This window comes from Nerophis lumbriciformis, linkage group LG07 (genome assembly GCF_033978685.3).
Source record: "Nerophis lumbriciformis linkage group LG07, RoL_Nlum_v2.1, whole genome shotgun sequence".
NCBI classification, from domain to species: Eukaryota; Metazoa; Chordata; class Actinopteri; order Syngnathiformes; family Syngnathidae; genus Nerophis; species Nerophis lumbriciformis.
In genome coordinates this window covers 20,141,736-20,158,137 of record NC_084554.2, presented here as the reverse complement: position 1 = coordinate 20,158,137, position 16,402 = coordinate 20,141,736, and the positions used below count along the sequence as shown (strand labels likewise).

The 16,402-nt window shown below is 42.7% G+C and overlaps 1 protein-coding gene across 1 annotated transcript in view; it reads right to left on the bottom strand.

Annotated features, from left to right (window-relative positions):
• LOC133609779 (kinesin-1 heavy chain-like) overlaps positions 1-16,402 on the bottom strand; it is a 117,405-nt gene that overhangs the window by 2,307 nt on the left and 98,696 nt on the right. Inside the window, exons 18-24 of the mRNA XM_061965707.2 lie at positions 9,660-9,715; positions 9,488-9,597; positions 9,312-9,413; positions 9,181-9,241; positions 7,494-7,565; positions 6,728-6,832; positions 1,793-2,006 (exon numbers count right to left, since the gene is read on the bottom strand). Coding sequence (XP_061821691.1) covers positions 1,793-2,006; positions 6,728-6,832; positions 7,494-7,565; positions 9,181-9,241; positions 9,312-9,413; positions 9,488-9,597; positions 9,660-9,715 — 720 coding nt within the window. The remainder of the gene's footprint in view (positions 1-1,792; positions 2,007-6,727; positions 6,833-7,493; positions 7,566-9,180; positions 9,242-9,311; positions 9,414-9,487; positions 9,598-9,659; positions 9,716-16,402) is intronic.

The following is a 16,402-nucleotide window of genomic DNA, read 5'->3' as shown; positions in this document are numbered from 1 at the left end:
AGGGTTAACATATCGGTAGTTGCTGTTTATTTCCCCCAGTAGTAGTACCATAGACATATAGTTTATAGATCCAGAGGGGCTTGTGTCCTCCCACTGCTTTGCTTCATCAGAGCGTCCGCCATCTTGAGGCAGTCCAGATCGCTCCGAAACAGTTTTTTTTTTTTTTTTTTTACAGAATTATAGTTATCCATGTAGCACAGTTGCAGTACAAATCATGGAATATTTACATTAAATGGTGACACTGTGGCGTTCAGTCTCCTTTTGGAGCAGTTACATGTTGTAGTTCATATAAAAAATATGAAAAACTATTCATTCATAATCATTTAGCGCTTGCAATGTGATTATACCAACCGGAAAGTGTTTTGGGTCTATATTTAGCACATTTTAAATGTGCGCGCGAACTGGCACAGTTACGCACAAATGACTGAAAAAAGAGGCGATCGCTCAACAAAGACAGATGATGGAAAGAGAATATAGCATCCTTGTGCGTGTCAACATATTTGTGCGGTCAGATATAGAAATATTAGCCATATTGTCTATTCATCAATATAATTTTATAACCATAATAATAGCTGCTGGATGACTTATTGTGATTATTGAAGCCATCAGATACCAAAATTAATTCAGATGATTAATTTTGGTCTCTGCTGGTGTTTTTTTTTTAATGGTGTTTGTTTTTTATATACAGTATAAATATACATTATCAATATAGTTTCTATTAAAAAACTTCTTGCAGTATACTTTGTCCTGCATCTGGATCATTCCAGTGCAGTGAGCGCACCATGGCAGAGTGCACCTTCAGCATGCTTAAAATTAGTTCTGTTATCTAGATTGCATTTCTATATGCAGAAAGGATGGCACAGATTACAGTTGGGTGCTGCATGTTCCATTGAGTCCAGACTGTAATGTTGTGAAATGGGCACGGCCCCTTTAAGAGACTGAGGTCTCGAGTCTCTCACGTGTTCCCGGAAGTTAGATGTTGATAGCACAGAGAGCGGTAGCGGTGCCGGTAAAGAGTACAACGGAGTAGGATGGATGTACTAAGGTGTTCATTAAACACAGTTATATAAAGCAAGAGTGGACCTCACGTTTCTACACAGACCACGCCAACCTTCTTCCTGCCAAGTCTCGAGCAAGTATTTTGTCTTTGCTTTTTCATTTGTTACTTTGTTTTTGCGCTCTGCCTTTTTGTCCGCCTCCCTACAGCCAGTTTAGTTTGTACTTTGTTCCCTTTGTTTTTTGATGGCACTGGTTCCTCCACCCAGTGCCATTGTTTTTTGTTCCTGCCCTTATTCGGATATTAGAGACGTTTTTTGAACTGTAACATCTTCCTGTCTGTCTGGGATCTAAACTTTGCTGAGCGTAACATCCACAACATAATAAATAAGAGCAAATACAGTAGATGTGCAGAAAATGAGTGTCTCCATGGTGATAGTAGGTAGTACACTGTAGACCGTACACACAAAATACTCATTTAAATATGGCGATCTGCACGACTTTTGTGCTTGTAATTAATTAGCAGTATTATACTTTTTACACACTATTTAGTACAATTTAGTAGGGATTTGAATCTTGGATCACCAATGACTGAAATTAATCCCAGAGTCAACCCCACAGCGAGCCTACTTTTTTCCTGTGCCTATTATAAAGGTATCATTTAATTTTTGTGATCGATCCTCTCACAAGTAATTAATCACAGCTGCCACATTGTACTAAAGAAGTAATAGGAACAAGTGTAAATGAGTCATTAAAAGTGAAGAAGCAGTAATTTTCTGTTGTAGTTTTACTGTACCTATCTGAGCAGAGCCTCTCCTTCCCATGTTTTTGGGCTTGTTGGTGTCCTTAATGCGCTCAACTTCTTGCTGGTATTGTTGGCGCTCACGAGCTGCAATCTCTTTGGCCTCCTTCAGCGCGCCCTCTAGGGCTTTCACCCGCTCCACTGTGGATCTCAGGCGCCGCTCCATCTTCGGGATCTCTGAACGGAGGTCTGCATTGTCCCGTAACAACTACATGCACATAAACATACACAGGACAAAAAGGAGGGAGTAAATACTGGTAACTTTCATTTATCTGACATTAAGGACTTATCTGACATAATTTTATCTGACAATATGGATTTATTTGACATTATGGATTTATCTCACATAGTTTTAGCTAACATTAATGGTAACAGTGTGCATCATTGGGAACACCTTAATCAACCACTTTATGTACGCTGATGATTTGGCTATTAATATCTCCCAGTAGGGCAGGGTTCCAACAGCTTTATTAACATATACTCAGACTATGGAGTCAAGTTTGACATCAAGTAAAATGCCACAAAGAGTATGGTAATGATTAGGGTTGCAAAATTCCAGGAATATTCAAAGTTGGAAACTTTCCATGGAAATGAACAAGAATTAATGGGAAATTAATGGGAATAAACATTGAATGCAACATGCTAGATCTTGCAGCATGATTATTAACTAAAACAACCTGATTTAATGCAAATTCAGTAGAATTTCAACCCTGCACAGTGCATTCCTCCATCACATGTGCAGATAATTCCCAGCATGCTTTAGCAGGGCTATTGAGGACACACTAGTATTTGAGCCCAAGGACTTCATCCAGTCAGGTAAGTGTTGATGATATTACTGGGGTAAATATATTTGATATATGGTATTTAAGTTTAATAGAGGTGTAATTGCTTGTTACTGTATGACTGTAGACTACTCCAGCAGACTTCCACTCAAGCTAGCTAGCTGTTCCTGTACTTGTTAAATGATTTTAGGGCCAATATCTCTAGCTAGCTAGGTTTATGTACCACCACAGTCTCATAATGAACCGAAAATATTTCTCCGTTAGCCGTGATGCTAATTTTCTCTATGTTAAATCCCATTCACATATGCTAACAACGTTAGCGATCCGAATTTACCTTTTTTGTGATCTGTAAAGTTCAACTGGCAAATACTAAATCAAAACGTGTAGTTTCCTCTGCCTTCTGTTCTGCTAGCCATGTTGTTGTCATACAAGAATGTAGGTTATAGTTTGATTTAGCATGCTGATTGAGTGTTCATTTATTCATCCAGCCTATTTCTATTAATTTGTCCATCAGTAAAATATTTTTAAAGACTCCAATTGTTTAGCTGAATATGTATATCTGTGTGTGGCATTACAAGAATAAATAAATACAAACAGAATAATGCCACGTACACCATCTGATGTGTAGAGACATTTCACCCCAACCAATGAGCGGAAAGACTGTGTACATTTGCAAATACTGTGCAAAGAGCTACGTCAAAAATGCCACAAAGATGCAGCAGCATATAGACAAGTGCCCAATAATATATAATTATTGTAATTCCCCATTAATTCTCATATATTCCCATTAATTCCCATGGACGGTGTCCAACTTTGAATAATCAAAAAATGGTCAATATTTCCAAACTTCCCGAGCTCTACTTCCCGTGGTAAATTTCCGGAAAGTTTCCGAAATTTACTGGAAACTTTCCACCCCTTTGCAACCCTAGTAATGATATGTAGGACCAAGGAGGATCAACATCTTAATTTCCCAGGTTTCTACTTGTCTGGTCAAACCTTGTTTGTGTGCAACAATGTAAAATACTTAAACCACATCATCAAGGACACGATGGCGGATGATGGTGACATGCTTAGACAGAGAAGAATGCTGTATGTCCAAGCCAATATGTTAGTGAGAAAATTTCACTACTGTTTTGATGAAGCGAAGGTGTACTTGTTTAGAGCTTACTGCACCCCTATGTACATGGCACCCCTCTGGGTAAGGTTAAAAAAAGAGAGCTTGCGCAAACTCCAGGTTGCATAGAATGACTCAGAATCCTGCTCAGAAAGCCCATGGGTAGTAGGGCCTGCAAGCTTTTTTGGTGATTTAGGGATAAACACCTTCCACGCCACCCTGGGAAAACTGATGTTTAAGTTTACGTGTAGAGTACAGGGGTCCGAGAATGATCTTATTATACAGATAACCAATCCTAGGTGTAGTTCTGTTAGGTACCAATTTTATATATCGAAACACTGGTATTTGTGCGCTCTAATAGAATGTGTAGAAGCATTTTTAAAGTATATTTGTTATTGCTGCTTCTATTTATTAGATGCCTTTTTACTGAATATGCACAAGCACTGTTTTAATATGTGATAATGCTTTTTATACTGTATTCTTTGTTTTGTGTACTGTATGTAATTGTATGTCTACTTGGATGTTGGAGTCTGCAATAACGCTTGATTGTAATTTGTTTATCTGACATTATGGATTTATCTGACATGGATTTATCTAACATACATGGTCAAAGTAGCTTAGCTAAAAATAAAACAGGAGTTATTTTTCTTGCATTTCAACTCTTTCCAAGGAACAAGTATTCTCCCCTCCCCCAGCATGGTGGAACAGGGGTTAGTGCGTGTGTCTCACAATATGAAGGTCCTGGGTTCGATCCCTGAGCTTGGGGTCTTTCTGTGTGGAGTTTGCATGTTCTCCCCATGACTGCGTGGGTTCCTCCAAAGACATGCACCGAGGGCAGGGGTCGGCAACCCGCGGCTCCGGAGCCGCATGCGGCTCTTTGATCACTCTGATGCTGCTCAGCTTGTCACGGCCAGGGCGCATTCCAATGCGCCCTGGCCTCATCCTTGCGCTCTGCTTGTCAAACCTCGGGACACTCCCACGGCCGCGCACATCCAGGGACGCGCCGTGCGCGTCTCCGTCCTGCAGCAGCCGCCAACTGCAATCATTCACCGGCATCACGCGCAGGGATATAGTCTTCTGTACCGGCACAAGCTTTATGCTCTCTCGCTCTTGCTCTCTCGCTCTCTCTCTCTCTCTCTCTCCAGATGTCCACCTGATCTTGAGATGGAACTGGCTGACATAGCCGACAAAGACATGTGGGTGTCCAAGTTAAAGCGCCTGACAGCGGACCTTGAAGATGTTTCACACCAGAAGGCCGTTCTTGCTCAGAATCACAAATGGTGTGATATTGAAAACCTCCCCAAACCAGACAAACTTGTGTTCGAAACTTGGAACGCTATCCCGACTTTTATGTGAACATGAAAAAGTATGTACTTGGAGTCCTGTCGATCTTTGGATCCACATATGTATGTGAGCAGGTGTTCTCCAACATGAACTTTATTAAAAACAAACATCGCACACGCCTCACAGATGAGAGTTTACAATCCTGTGTGAAGATAAAGGTGATGTCATTCAGCCCTGATGTGGAGACGCTGTGCGGTGTGGTTCAGGAGCAGAAATCACATTGACCAAGTATGATAAATATTTTAATTTCCTACAATATATTCATATATATACATATAAATATAAGTATAAATATAAAATATTCAAATTTTTTAATTGTTCAGTGAAATAGACATTTTATTATTCAGGTTGGCAGCTGACTGCACGGCGCCAGTAAAAGGATGACGGCACAGAGAGAGAGGACGGCATATTTGGTTCTCTGCCAGTGGATAATTTAAGTTCGGCGTTTTGTTTTTTCATTACTATAAGGAGGACTTAAATAGACATTAAGTATTTTACTTAACCTTCAACCCAACGTCTTTTTCAGAGTTAAAAACGTTTTGTTGCATGCAGAAATTGTATATAATTTTCTCTGCAGTCGTTCATTGATTTCATAAATGTAACCCATAATAGTTTGTTTATACATAGCACAAAGCAAAACAAACTTTATATGTAGTGTTATTTCATTTTAAATTTCAAAAGAGTTTTGTGGCTCCCATTGTTGTCTTTAATTTGTGAAACGGGTCAAAATGGCTCTTTGAGTGGTAAAGGTTGCCGACCCCTGACCTAGGGTTAGGCTGATTGGCAACACTCAACTGGCCCTAGTGTGTGAATGTGAGTGTGAATGTTGTCTATCTGTGTTGGCCCTGCGATGAGGTGGCGATTTGTCTAGGGTGTACCCCACCTGCCGCCCGAGTGCAGCTGGGATAGACTCCAGCACACCCCGCAACCCCAAGTGGGAAAAGAAATAGATGAAAGATAATAGGTTTCCACTTTTTTAAATCTAGACACACTATTTAAAAAGATGAAATAGTGTGCAACCAAGAAAACACCCCTGATTACAGTAATAATTATGTATATTATTATTATTATCTACAGCAGGGGTCTTAAACATTTTCTTCGCCAAGGACACCCAAAACGAAGGAGAGAAGGATCGGGGAGCCCCTACAATAAACTGGTCATTAAGGTACCTTGTTATTGTGGAATACTAACTATATTGAAAAGATAACAGTATTGTGCCGCTAATCGTTAGCTGGTAAATAGCGCTCTAATTGACAGCTGCCAACGAGCATGCTAACCGCTAGCTGGCAACTACAGTGCTAATTGCAAACTGACAACTAACACGCTAATCCCTAGCTGGCAACTAACACGCCAATAGCTAGCTGACAACTAGCATACCAATCGCTAGTTGATAACTAGAGCGCTAATCGGTAACTATCTTAAATACTAACATAATAATAATACAATTGTTTATTCATGTTATTTATTCCCATTCAACTACATGAGTGAAAGTGTGTTGGCTCACTCTTCATGTGTATTTAAAGATATTTACATTTGTAAAAAAATAGCAGGGGGAAATATAAAAATATATATTTAAAAAAATCTACCAAAATTTTCACGGCCCCCCTGTTGAAGACCTCTGATCTACAGTACATTGTCATAATTTTTTTTAAATGCCTGTGAGGACGGACATAAAGGAAAGATGTTTACCTGTTTGTGAGCTTTGTTTAGCTGCTCCAAGTTGTTTTCCAGAAAGCAGATCTTTCGTCTTTGCGCAGTACTGACTTCTCTTTCTTCTGAGCTCATCTGTTCATTCTGCATGAAGCACACATTTATTTGCAACAAATACTTTTTTTTAATCTTTATCACTTTTCCTGGCGAACTGATATCAGCACATTTTATATGTTTATTCACTCACAAACAGTTTATTATTTTTGGTCGCTATATTTTAACAGACAGAGACATAATTTTCAACAAAAACATTACATAAAAGTTATACAATACATTTGTATTTGATCTCCAAACAAAACATGACAAATTACTGGGTGGAAAAAGTCTTGTTGGCAAACACACAGTAGTTGGTCACAAATACTCTCCAAATCCTGATGGTTTTGAAGCAGTCGTTTTGAACTGATTGATTGTTATTCTGTAACCCACCCTAACACACCTCAATCTTTACCATCTTGGCTAACTAGCAGAGAGGGGAGGGATTAATTCGAGTGGTGGCAATTTACCATTAATAAGGACAGAAGAAGAAGAAGATATAATGTGATTAGACCAGTGAATGGTTGATTGTTTGTAGGGAATCAAACACTTATTTCACTCAATCAAATATACATTTCTTTACAGAAATAAACACAAAAACTCAAATGTAATGTTACTGTTCATATCTTTGACAAGGGGTAAAATTGAGAAAATCAGCAGGAGATTAAATGCTTATACTGTACTACTGTACTATTAAAAAGTGTCCACTTACCTTCTTGACTCGAATGACAAGGTCTTGGACAAAAAGTCTTCTGAGGTTGTGAAGAGTCTGCAGCTCACGGGCCTGGTAAAGACAAAAAAGACAACAAAAAAAAAGACACACAAAGACAAATTATGGGGATTAAAATGTGTGGCTTCTGAGTGTGTGACTTCCAAACTGAAAGGACATAAGCTTCTTTAATTATGCAGCTTTCAGGACACCACCTCCAACACTGTACATTTGGGAATAAAATGACAAAAAATAATAATTATGGACAGAAGTTAGGACAGAAACAATCAGGTACACATTCTGAAAACACGCATGGTATGTTCATTGTAGACACTAAATTGTTCATACGTGTCAATGCAAAAGCGTGTTTGTATTTACAGTATGTGTCCTGTGATTGGCTGGAAACCAGTACAGAGTGTAACCTCGCCTCTCATCCAAAGTCAGCTGAGATTGGCTTTAGCTGACTGATTTTCACAAACTTTATGGTGGTTTGGTGCCAGTAAAGACAATGCTGGGTTTCCTTGCCACTTCACTATTACTTTGATTTTAAAGTACTATTGAGTACAATGAGATTTAAGCACTATTAAAGTTTCATGCTAAAACGATGTATGTTTTAGAGACTATGAAGAGTTTTTTCCACACTCTCAGGGTCTCTTGTTTGTTTGTATTTTATCCGTGGCATACAACATGAGTTTAATGAATCAGGTGATTGGTGGGATCAATAATAGACACTGCGTTTAATCTTAGCACAATGAAAGCATCATCACTGCCATATTACCCAAAAATATAACATGATGAGTTTTGATAATTGTATACATTTCTCATTTTTAAAAGCTATTTTTAAATGTCTTAATGTGATGTGTCCTGATGTGATGTGTAAAGAACTACAAAGATACAGTAGTGAAGTTGTGCAGACTCGAGCTGCAGTCGGTGGGAACTGTAGAGTGAAAAGGTGCCGGACAACTCTGGGTCAGTCTGCGTTCTCAGTGAAGGCCTCACATCTGTAGAACTCTTTGCCACTGGAGTTAAAGTCACAGTCGGAAATTAAACTTTTTTCCACAAAACTGAAAAAGTGGCTTAAGAAAAATCAGAAGTGTGAGCACTAGAACTGGATGTAGTATGGACAAATGGGGCCAATATTTTTTTATGTATTTTTATTTTGTACTTGTCTTAATCTTTATGTATGTGTTTTTCACTTTTCTCAATTTTTCTTTAAAAGCCTAACCAGGGACAAGGGTTGCAAATTAGCCTGTGGCTCGAAGTCTTATGTACTTTGACATTGGTTACTTATGGGTAGCAATGTTTAATTGTACTGCCCCTTGTTTTATTTATTCTATTACATACCGGTAATATAAATATACAAGGATCTACTATTCATGCACTGGACTTTCAGTATAGTGATGAGGGCGTGACTGATGGAACGGATTGGAATGGATAATAAGTGCTGATAAAGTGTCTTCAAATGATTTATAATCATAGAGAATAATGGCAGGTTAGTTTATATTTTTTTTAAACTCAGAGTCCTGCATATTTATATTGATTTTTTCTGCATTTTTTGTAAAAAAAAAAAAGGAAGAAAAAAAATCCCACCAAATTATTTTGGGGGGTTTAAGAATATTTTAGGGAGGCTTCAGCTCCCCTAAAATAGGCCTAACAACGCCAATGGTGTGATTGCAAGTTGCTAACATACCACAGTTTCCTCCAATCCTTTCAGGTCTTGCCTGGTTTGCTCCCGTTTGTCCTGCTGCTCCCTGAGACAGCAATTCAAAGTTTAACTGCAGCAGTAAGACAATTGTAGAGCTGGAGAGGGAGAACAGTTACGTGAGCTCTTGTAGCAGGCGACCCTTCTCCTGTTCTGCTGCTTTGAGTTTGTCACGCTCCATCCTGAGCCTCTCTTGCTCCAACATGATCTCCTGGTTCAGACTGCATGATGACAGGATTGTGCAGGTTTGAACTGTGATCTTTGTTACAGCCATGCTGATATTGCTGGTTCTTACTCCTGCAATTCAGTGATCATCTTCTCCTTGTGATCCAGCTCGTCTCTCAAGTTGCTGATCTGCCTCTGCTGAGCTTCTCTGTGAGATAAGATCTGCTTCTCCACAGCATCCTGAGCAGAGTGAAAGACGTTCAGAACATCGAACAGAAGAAGAGATCCTACATTTCTAGTACCTTCACTTCATTGACAGACTGGATCTCATTCTTCTCTTCCATGACATGAACTTTATCTGAGGAGGTGAAGAAGTGTGCATATTAATATGTTTATACAATTTAGAAACGCCTAGTAAATGAAAGAGAGGACACTTCACGAAATATTCTTAATTTCAATGACATAGACTTTTTCCGAGCGGGTGAAAAAGTGTGCATATTGATATTTATTATACAATTTACAAGTCCTGAGTCGCTTGGGCATTGTAAGGGCAGCAAAGAGGGCCATTAAATCCGCAAGCGAAGCCGCAGAGAAGGCCACACGGTGGCTGTGGATTAAGAGGGCTGATCCGTGGATTGCTACTGGGACGCACCTGGGCGAGGGTGTATGATGTCGCGAGACCCGAAACACCCTATGAACCCAGGATACATCACTGAGGATGTGTCCCAGTGCATCCTTGAGATATTTCTTGTACAGTTAATGTCAAGAACTAGGAATAGACTAGGTGACAACCAAGAACTGTTTGTTCGACAACTGGAGAGACAGTTGGCAGCACGGAAAGACGGCACCCGGGACAGTATGGGTTAGCACCCCAGCCTGTATCTTTCGTGAGAGAGAACCCAAACAAGCTACAGAAAGGCATAAAGAGAGATACCTCCAAGAGACCCCGAGAGGGGGGGAGGATGAGATCTCCAACCAGACGGACCAATGGTTAACGACCCATGCAAATGGACAGACGACGAAAGTTACATGTATTTGCGGAAAGCTGTGCAAGAATCATCGTGGCCTGAAAATTCATCAGACCAGAATGAAATGTTTAGAGCAGGAGAGTGAGGTACTCACCAGGTCACGGACCTGGTGAGTTGAAAGAGGTGGGAGTCAACCCACAGAGCCCAGTCCCTCCACGTACCAGAGCCTCCCAATCAGAGCAGGGTAGTCCCACAGTGACCCCCAGCCAGCAAACGGAGCGCTTGGCAGCAGTTTGATGAGGATGTGTCCAACATCATTCAAGCCACAGCCAAAGGAGATGCGGACAGTTGACTCCAAACGACGACTACCATCATCTTTAGCTATGACTTGGAAAGATTCGGGCAGGTGGAGAAAGGGAAAACCAAGCCAAACTCCTACACCATGAACCGCAGGGCCACCAGGATACATCACCTGCGCCAGGAGCTTCGCACTCTCAAGAAACAGTACAAGACTGCTATTGATGAGGAGAGGCAACCTTTAGCAGATCTGCAAAACATCCTGCGGAAGATGCTGATGATCCTTCGCAGAGCAGAGTGGCATCGAAGACGGGGAAGAGAGAGAGCTATCAATCACTGAACAGCACTGTTGCCAGGACGTGGAGTACATGTCTGTTAGATGTCGGCCTTTTTTTCTCCCGAGAGAGCTGTCTGTTGTTATCATCACGGCTGTGTATATTCCACCGGACGCCAAAGTAAACACAGCGCTCTCTCTTCTGCTGAACACCGTCAACGAACAGCAGCGGGCCCACCCCGACGGTGTTCATATCATAGCAGGGGATTTTAATAAGGCCAATCTGAAGACTGTACTCCCTAAGTTCTACCAGCACGTGAAGTGTTCTACAAGGGGCAAGAACACCCTGGACCACGTGTATACCAACATAAAGCACGCGTACAGAGCTACACCCCTCCCCCAGCTTGGACAGTCAGACCATCTTTCCCTCCTGCTCTCTCCTACCTACACCCCCATCAGACGCCAGGCCAGGCCTATCACAAAGACTGTTATGACCTGGCCTGACGATGCACTCCCCAAACTTCAGGACTGCTTCCAACACACAGACTGGGACCTCTTCCAACAACAGGAGCTGGAGACAGCCACAGGAACGGTGCTGGACTACATAAAGTTCTGCATCGGGAATGTGACTGTGGAAAAAACCATCCGGGTTTACCCCAACAAGAAACCCTGGATGACCAGCCAGGTCCGCACACTCCTCAGGGCCCGCGACGCAGCCTTCAGGTCAGGGGACAGGGCACTGTACAGTGTTGCTAGAGCCTACCTGAAGAGAGGGATTAAAAAAGAAAAGGCGGACCACAGGAGGTGCATAGAGTCCCATCTGTCCAGCAAAAACTCACGGGAGGTGTGGCAGGGCATTCATGACATCACGAACTTCAGAGGCTGCAATATGACAACTGCGACACTGGCAGAGGAGCTTAACTGTTTCTTTGCCCGTTTCGAAACCCCCCCGCGACACTCATCTGCTCCAGCCCTGCCCCCGCCCCCACCGGGCTCCGGCGCCACTCCACTCACTGTACAGGAGCACAGTGTCAGACGAGTGCTCCTGGCTGTGAACCCCAGGAAGGCTACCGGACCAGACGGAGTACCTGGAAAGGTGCTCAGGACGTGCGCCCACCAGCTCGCTCCCCCCCTCACCAGGATCTTCAACCTCTCCCTGGCTCAGGCAGTCATCCCATCCTGCCTGAAGTCATCTACAATAATCCCGGTGCCGAAGAAGTCTCCCATCACCAGCCTGAATGATTACCGACCAGTGGCCCTCACTCCGGTAATCATGAAGTGCTTCGAGCGACTTGTTCTCCAGCACATCAAGGACCATATCCCTCCAGACTTCGACCCCCACCAGTTCGCATACCGGGCGAACAGGTCCACAGAGGACGCCATCGCTGTTGCTCTCCCCTCTGCTCTGAACCACCTGGAGCAGCAGCAGAGCTACGTCCGGATGCTCTCTGTGGACTATAGCTCTGCCTTCAATACAATAATCCCGGACAGACTCTGCAATAAACTGGACACTCTTGGCCTCCCCCCTCTCACAAACGCCTGGATAAAGGACTTCCTAACGGACCGACCCTAGAATGTGAGACTTGGCCCGCACCTCTCACCCTCCCGCACGCTGAGCATCGGCTCCCCACAGGGCTGTGTGCTGAGCCCCCTCCTCTACTGCCTTTACACCCATGACTGCAGTCCGGCCCACAGTGACAACCTTACCGTCAAGTTCGCCGACGATACCACAGTGGTCGGGCTCATCTCCAGGGGTGACGAGGCTGCCTACAGAGAGGAGGTCCTGAAGCTGACGGCCTGGTCTTCGGAGAACAACCTCGCTCTCAACACCAGCAAGACCAGAGAGATCATCGTCGACTTCAGGAGGAGCAGCACCGACCCTGCCCCCCTCTACATCAACGGCGAGCGTGTAGAGAGGGTCCACACCTTCAGGTACCTTGGAGTCCACATCTCTAATGACTTCTCCTGGACAGTCAACACCACATCAATCATCAAGAAGGCTCAGCAGCGGCTACACTTCCTTAGAGTCCTCGGGAAGTACAACCTGAAGCCTGACCTGCTGCTGACCTTCTACCGCTCATCCATCGAGAGCCTGCTGACCTACTGTATTACGGTATGGTACGGCAGCTGCACTGCAGCAGACAGGGAGAGGCTGCAAAGAGTGGTCAAGACGGCTCAGAAGATCATCGGCCGCCCTCTCCCCTCTCTGACGGACATCTACACCTCCCGCTGCCTCAACAGAGCCAGTGCCATCATCAAGGACAGCACCCACCCTGGCTCTGACCTGTTCCACCTGCTGCCCTCTGGGAAGCGCTACAGGTGCATTAAAACCAAAACAAACAGGCTAAAGAACAGCTTCTTCCCCAGGGCCATAACCATCCTGAACGGACTGCCCCATTGTCCCTCATAACTGCCTTCTCTTCGGTGCAATAACCCATTCCACCAACCACCCTGTTTTTTGGGTTTTTTTTTTCATGTATATATTCATTTCACACCATATTCATTGCACTTCTACATTTTTTATATTTTTATATATTTGCACATTGTTTTTCTAGCATGCACACATCGCACTGTATGGAATGGCCTCAATCTCGTTACCTTGCGTAATGACAATAAAGCTGATTCTGATTCTGATTCTGAAGCGAGCAGCCTTCATTGCCAATCCCTTCGGCTTCTCAAAACAACTACTCGGTGACAAGCACAGTGCCGGATTGAGTGTTCAATAGAGTAAGTCAATCGCTTCCTACAGGACACAGTGAGTGATCCTCTGAGAGAGCAAGAACTGGAACCCAACAAAGCTCTCATCCCCCAACAACAGAGTTCAACCTGAAGGAGCCCAGCCTGAAGGAGGTTGAAGAGATCATCAAGGCGGCTCGCTCAGCATCTAGTCCAGGCCCCAGTGGCATTACTTATTTGGTCTACAAGCGCTGCCCAGAGCTTCTACGGCACCTTTGAAAGATCTTGAAGGTGATTTGGAGAAGGGGAAAAGTTGCTGACTTTGACTCCAGGCGATGAGTCAAACTCCCTCAGCACACAGTAGTGTGCTGAGGGAGTTTGGAGCCCCAAAGAGGAGAACTCGAGAGAAATCAACCAGTTTCGGACCATCTCACTCTTGAGTGTCGAAGGGAAGGTGTTTTTCAGCATTGTCTCATGGAGATTGACAGTTTCTCCTCAAGAACAACTACATCGATCCATCAGTACAGAAAGGAGGGATCCCTGGAGTTCCTGGCTGCTTGGAACACACTGGAGTCGTGACACAGCTAATCAGAGAGGCCCATTAAAACAGAGGTGACCTAGTTATATTTTGGTTGGACGTGACGCCAATGGGTCTATACCACACAAATTGGTCGAGCTCGCTTTACACCTCCATCATGATCCCATTAAGATCAAGATTACTACAATAATTTCAGGATGAGGGTCACTTCTGGGTCAGAAATATCAGACTAGCATCGCATAGGGAAAGGAATAATAACAGGCTGTACCGTCTCTGTTATCCTTTTCGCTCTGGCCATGAACATGGTGGTCAAGTCAGCCGAGGTGGAATGCAGAGGGCCCCTGACCAAGTCAGGTGTACGACAGCCCCCTATAAGAGCCTACATGGATGACCTCACTGTTACAACAACATCAGTCCCAGGGTGCAGGTGGATCCTACAAGGACTTGAAAGACTCATCACCTGGGCAAGGATGACTTTCAAGCCCTCCAAGTCAAGTTCCATGGTATATATATATATATATACACACAGTCGTGGTCAAAAATTCACATACACTTGTAAAGAACACAATGTCATGGCTGTCTTGAGTTTCCAATACTTTCTATAACTCATATTTTTTTGTGATAGAGTGATTGGAGCACATGGACTTGTTTCTTCAGCATTGTCCACACGTTTAAGTCAGGACTTTGGGAGGGCCATTCTAAAACCTTAATTCTAGCCTGATTTAGCCATTCCTTTACCACTTTTGACATGTGTTTGGGGTCATTGTCCTGTTAGAACACCCAACTGCACCCAAGACCCAACCTCCGGGCTGATGATTTTAGGTTGTCCTGAAGAATTTGGAGGTAATCTTCCTTTTTCATTGTCCCATTTGCTCTCTGTAAAGCACCAGTTCCATTGGCAGCAAAAGAGGCCCAGAGCATAATACTACCACCACAATGCATGACGGAAGGAATTGGTGTTCCTGGGATTAAGGGCCTCACCTTTTCTCCTCCAAACATATTGTTGGGTATTGTGGCCAAACAGCTCAATTTTTGTTTCATCTGACCACAGAACCTTCCTCCAGGATGTCTTGTCTTTGTCCATGTGATGTCAGATGAAACAAACATGTAGCTGTTTGGCCACAATAGAATTAAGGTTTTAGAATGGCCTTCCCAAAGTCCTGACTTAAACAAGTGGACAATGCTGAAGAAACAAGTCCATGTCAGAAAATCAACAAATTTAGCTGAACTGCACCAATTTTGTCAAAAGGAGAGGTCAAAAATTCTACCAGAAGCTTGCCAGAAGCTTGTGGATGGCTACCAAAAGCGCCTTATTGCAGTGAAACTTGCCAAGGGACTTGTAACCAAATATTAACATTGGTGTATGTATACATTTGACCCAGCAAATTTGGTCACATTTTCAGTAGACCCATAATGAATTAATAAAAGAACCAAACTTCATGAATGTTTTTTGTGGCCACCAAGTATGTGCTCCAATCACTCTATCACAAAAAATAAGAGTTGTAGAAATTATTGGAAACTCAAGACAGCCATGACATTATGTTCTTTACAAGTGTATGCTAACTTTTGACCATGACTGTGTGTGTGTGTGTATATATACAGTATAGTATATATAAAATATATACAGTATCTATATCTTATATATCTTTGGCAGCTTAGTCACAGATGACCGTGCAAATTTACGCTCTTTGGTCAGACACTTATTTCAATTTGATGTTTAATTTTTTATTTTATTTTTTAATTTTTTTAATTTTGTAATGGTACTTTATTATTAATAGTTTATTGTTTTTATTTAAATAGTTTTGTCATCCTATTTCAGTCTATTAGTAATATATTTTCAGTTATAATGAGTGTTGTAATAATACAATGCACTTATTTAATTATAATTTTCACATTTTAACTTGATGTTTTGTTGATACGGTACATTCATGTTTGTTGACAACGCCTAGCATGGCTGTACAAGCCAATTCTTGAGTGACAGTGCCTGTTGCACTTAGTGCAAACATGTGTAGAGACTTAGTCCCGCTCCTGCTGTGCGATGGTATTTGCATTACGTTTCCTCCTGTCTCTCTTCTCCTCTGCGAGCTGGCCTCTCCTCAAATCAGCCTCTGCAATACCCCGTCTAACTGCTTGACGCCAGACATTTCGGTTCTCCACCTGTATCTCCCAGCTGTCTAGAGGAATATTACACGCCTTCACATCTCTCTTGCATGCGTCCTTGAACCGGAGGGAGGGACGACCAACACGTCTGGAACCCTGCAGCCAGTTGTCCATACATAATGTCCTTAGGAA